This window comes from Cololabis saira, chromosome 20 (genome assembly GCF_033807715.1).
Source record: "Cololabis saira isolate AMF1-May2022 chromosome 20, fColSai1.1, whole genome shotgun sequence".
In the NCBI taxonomy this organism is placed as follows: Eukaryota; Metazoa; Chordata; class Actinopteri; order Beloniformes; family Belonidae; genus Cololabis; species Cololabis saira.
The window spans coordinates 21,376,377-21,381,054 of NC_084606.1; the positions used below are offsets into that span (position 1 = coordinate 21,376,377).

Here is a 4,678-nt window from a genome sequence, read left to right on the forward strand (position 1 = left end):
CAACGAGGCCACGACCGGCGCCACGGCATATGAATAAAAGCATGAACTAACTCATCTTTTCCACTGGGCAACGATATTTAAATGAGGTGTTAGATGAACGGGACAAGTGCGGCCCCCTGTCAGCCCACGACTGTAGCACTGTGATGTCAGCCGGGTCCCGCGGCGCCAACATGCGTCACAGCGCAAAATTGTTCAGAAACGGCTCAAGGAGCACGTCAGACAGCCGTAGGGTGTTCACCTGGCCTCCAAATCCCCCGTCCCATCAGAGGGGGCTCCAGAAAAAAAGGGCTTAAACCCATGCCGGGAGACGGCGTTGGAGCTGTGGTGTTGTGGTGTCTCTTGAACTGTTTATGGAGCGCTGAGCCTGAGACCTGTGTGTTGCCACAGGTGCTGCTGTGCTTCTCCCGGGACACTGCCGTCCTGGAGCACTTCAAGTACAACAGCGCCACTCCTCCCAAGTCCTACATCCACGGTGAGATGGAGCGTTACTCACACGTGTACATCATCACATATGACTGTCTTGTTTGCGTATATAATGAACATCAATCCACATGTGCTATGATTCTTTCCCATGGTGTGTGTGCCACGCAGGAAAAGGGGGAGATGAGGAATTAGCTGTTGTTTACCCTCCCAATGGTGAGCATGCATTTATATACCGTATTTTCTGGACTATAAGCTGCACCTGTATATAAGCCGCACCCGCTCTATTTTTTAAAAAACAATAAAAAAAGATATACAAGCCGCACCTGTATATAAGCCGCATCCGCTCTATTTAAAAAAAAAAAGATATGAAAGCCGCAGATATTTATGTTGTTAGATTAGACATTTACTACATGTACAGAACCATTTTGAACTGTAAATGATGTACATGTTTAGACCTAAATAGATCCTTTCCTAACAGTGTCTTTTAACACGGCAGCAACTTTGCTGATTAAAACGGGACAGAACCAAGAGAAAATAACCGGTATTTATTTATCTATTTATCTGTTTGAAATCTGCTTCTACTTCTATCTGCTAAAGAAGAAGTAGCGTATTCTTCTTTGCATTTATTTTGTCTTAGTTTTTATTCTAATTCCGGTTAGCACTCCCCCTAGCGGTGGAAGAAAAATCCGCAGAATAGCCGCACCTTTGTATAAGCCGCATGGTTGAAAACCTATGAAAAAAGTAGCGGCTTATAGTCCAGAAAATACGGTAATTACATTAGGATGTATAAACATAAAACACATGTTTCTGAACATTGATGCATCATGTTTGGAGACGAGCTCACTTCAGACTCTCGTTTGAACAGGTGTCATCCCTTTCCATGGGTTTTCCATGTACGGTGAGTACGTGGTGGGACTGCACCTTTTTCAGTGCAATGAGGAGAATGTGGAAGATGTTTGTGTTTGTTTTCCAGTGGCACCTTTGTGCTTCTTGTACAACGAGCCATCCAAACTCTACAGCGTCTTCAGGGAAATGTATATCCGCTACTTCTTCAGACTGCACTCCATCTCCTCCGCTCCTTCGGTGAGAGTTCCAACCTCTAATTCGTCTAAATGTCCCAACGTTGCTCTGCTTTCCGAGCTTCACGCAGCTGCACGTGTGCCCGCAGGGCGTGGTGTCGTTGTGCCTGCAGTTCGAGCGGCTGCTCCAGGCCCACCTGCCTCAGCTCTTCTATCACCTTCGGCAGATCGGAGCGCAGCCGTGAGTTACCGCTTCATCCTCCTGGTGGCGTGAAGGACGGATTCACTAGCAGAAATCAGCTATTTGACAAAACAACAACACATGTCCCCTATACTTCCTAAAATGGTGCAAATGAACTCAAAAAACATCTTTTCAGGGAAGCTTTTTTAATCCACAAAGCATACATAACACACACAAAAAATATTTATACACTGGCAAAGTTTTTCATCTTTAGGTATTGCCATGGAAACCAACTACCTGGAGTCTACTGCTTGTAAATATACCCAAGTTAATGAAATCAGCTGTAACACTGCCTAAAAGATGATTTTATAACTTTGATTTTTGATTACACAGACTCATGATTTATTCATCTCTCACATACCGGTGTTCTTCTTTCACATCTGCAGTTTTGTTAATCTATTTCCTGCGAACCACTGCCATCTAGTGTCCATTTACTTGAATCACAGTTTCAAAAATCAGCCTGAGCATTGAATTTAAGCACAAAAGATGTAGTTATAGGTTTATATCCAGTTGAGTTGTCACAGTAGTGTGTGTGTTCACTGTGGGTGTCCATATTTTTGTTGCCAGGTTGCGTATAGCCTTCAAGTGGATGGTGAGGGGCTTCTCCGGATACCTGTCCACCGATCAGCTGCTGCTTCTCTGGGATCGGATCCTCGGGTATGATTCTCTGGAAGTAGTAGCAGGTAAGTAGATGCTGCACTCACGTTCAGATTCAGTCTATGCATTTATGCACTATTATGTCACAGACACGCGTTTGCTTATTTCTAACCCTTCTGTTTCCCTTTTCTCCCTTGCTGCCCTGCTGCAGTTCTCGCAGCTGCGGTGTTTGCCTTCCGGGCCGAGAACCTGATGGAGGTGACGTCTCTGGCCTCAGCGGAGGTATGTCTGTCCCAAAATAGACGTAGTTATTTTGCAGGTGTATTTAAACGTTCTTCCAGTCCTCTCCCTGCCCCCCCGCAGCTCATTGATGGCTGTGAATGACTTATAATCAGCCAGCCTCCTGAATGTATGTGCTATGTTTCTGTGCAGAATTATCTACTTAAATTCAGCCCGTCTAATTGTTAAGGAGGCAGCAGAAAGGTAAACGGCAGCAGCCGTGTGTTGTTACAGTAACCGCTGCAGCAGCTCTTGTGAATCTCTCCCCTCTCTCCTCTTCGCTCCCTCCCCTGCGTTTGGTCAAGAGGTTAAATCACGACGCGGCACAAAGGGCAGAGATGCTAGCCGGCACTATTTGCTTGCTCATTTTCCACCTGCTCCAGTTGAGAAGAAGATATCATAACACACTGCTCCTTATCTTATATTTAGAACGTCAGGCTCAGTGCTGAAATATTAAACCCTCAGACTAAACATGATATGGTCCCTAAATTTAATCTCCCTGTGATCCCAAAAGGACAGGATGGGAAGCGGCGGGACTCTTAAGCATAGATTGCGGCTTCCCAAGGATCTGGCATCATCATTAACGCTTTCATGCAACTTGTTCTGTTCTTAAATGTGTGTCTTGAAAAGGGGGTGCTCTTTGGCGTGCAAACGGGCTCAGCGAGCTGTGTTTGTGTTTCCTTTCACAAACAAACTGCAGGCCGTCCTCGCGGACCTTTCAACTCTGAAGGTTATGCCCCTCATCCAGATCTTTCTGTTCGCCACCGCCATCTGACGGCCGGGGCGACAGGACGGGCCGAGCTGCCACCGGGACGATATTGTGACACTGGAGAAATGCCACTTGGATATGCCATAACCGCACTAAATACGAGTCATCATTCATCAGGAAACGGGAGCCGAGTAAGGAGAACCTGCGTCGGCGTGACACACTTCATCTGGTTTCTGCAAAGCGCCAAAGCCGCGTTTAGCGCATGTGGACCATAAATAGCAAATACCATCGACGATGTTATCAGATATTATACAGTATGTAAGCGTATCTTCCAGAGCGGTGAGGCCACGCCAGCTCTCTTAAGCCGTACGGGAAGGGGATCCACACGGCGGTGCTGGGATCAGCCGAGCAGCTCAGCGGCACATAAGTCGCACCGACAAGTCATTGTGTTGCACCAGAGGCATGCGAGAGGGAGCAGCCGTAATGTTTCCAGCTTGGTTAATGACATGTTAATTGTTTCCTGCAATTGCACTATTTATTCAGCTCTGAGTGTCCTGCTTGCGATTACGTTATTTAACTCTGCGGTTGCTGCTGAACGAGGAGTTTGGAAACACTGGTCTGCTTCAGCATGTTGAAATACCCACGCTGTTTATTGCATTTATGAAGGGATGGCCTGCTAATGCACTCCTGGGCAGGGCTCACGCGGACGCGCTGCGTTAAGGCTCGGCGCTGATGTTCAGAAATGTAGCGCCAGTCAGCCATGAGATCAGACAGCCGGCTAGATGAGTTTGTCTGGCTGGAATCTGACTGGAAAAATTCTGCAGCGGGCAAAAAAGTGCTGATACATTTTCTACGGAAAGCTTGAAATGATTTAGATGTTCAAGTTTTAAATCATTTGATGTGCATGGCACTATTCTTTAAAATAAGATGAGGAAAAACTCTCTAAACCCCCGCGTAAACCTTTATTGGAGCTAATAAAATGCTTGATCTCAAGCAATACTAGTCTGGATGGAGTGGGAAGGTTAATTTGTAATTATAGAAATATAATCATATGTATGAAATAATTTTTCATATAATTCCATTAAATCTCATTAACTCCATTTGACTGATTCCAGCTAACGTCAGCTCTTTGTCTGGGATTCAGAAGCTGAAGCCTGAAATGCGTCTGTGTAAATCCTGCCTTAAGGCATGCTTCACGCGCTCAATGCCAATATTTATGTGATTGTGAACATTTTGAATGATGTATTTAAAGTATGTACATACTAATTATGTCATTTTTGTTACATATGTAACTTTAATTATGAAAGATATGTTCTGTCTTTATAATTTGACTAACTGTGTTCCTAGCAAGTCTCATCTTGAATGTTTTCCTGCAGCGTAAAAGATGTTTTAGAAAATAAAGAGTGTGAG

The 4,678-nt window shown here is 45.1% G+C and overlaps 1 protein-coding gene across 1 annotated transcript in view; it reads left to right on the plus strand.

Annotated features, from left to right (window-relative positions):
• Positions 1–4,678, plus strand: part of tbc1d19 (TBC1 domain family, member 19) — a 26,661-nt gene extending 21,983 nt beyond the window's left edge. Inside the window, exons 14-21 of the mRNA XM_061709607.1 lie at positions 388–472; positions 592–636; positions 1,289–1,321; positions 1,397–1,506; positions 1,592–1,683; positions 2,251–2,366; positions 2,492–2,562; positions 3,260–4,678. Coding sequence (XP_061565591.1) covers positions 388–472; positions 592–636; positions 1,289–1,321; positions 1,397–1,506; positions 1,592–1,683; positions 2,251–2,366; positions 2,492–2,562; positions 3,260–3,334 — 627 coding nt within the window. The 3' untranslated portion in view covers positions 3,335–4,678. The remainder of the gene's footprint in view (positions 1–387; positions 473–591; positions 637–1,288; positions 1,322–1,396; positions 1,507–1,591; positions 1,684–2,250; positions 2,367–2,491; positions 2,563–3,259) is intronic.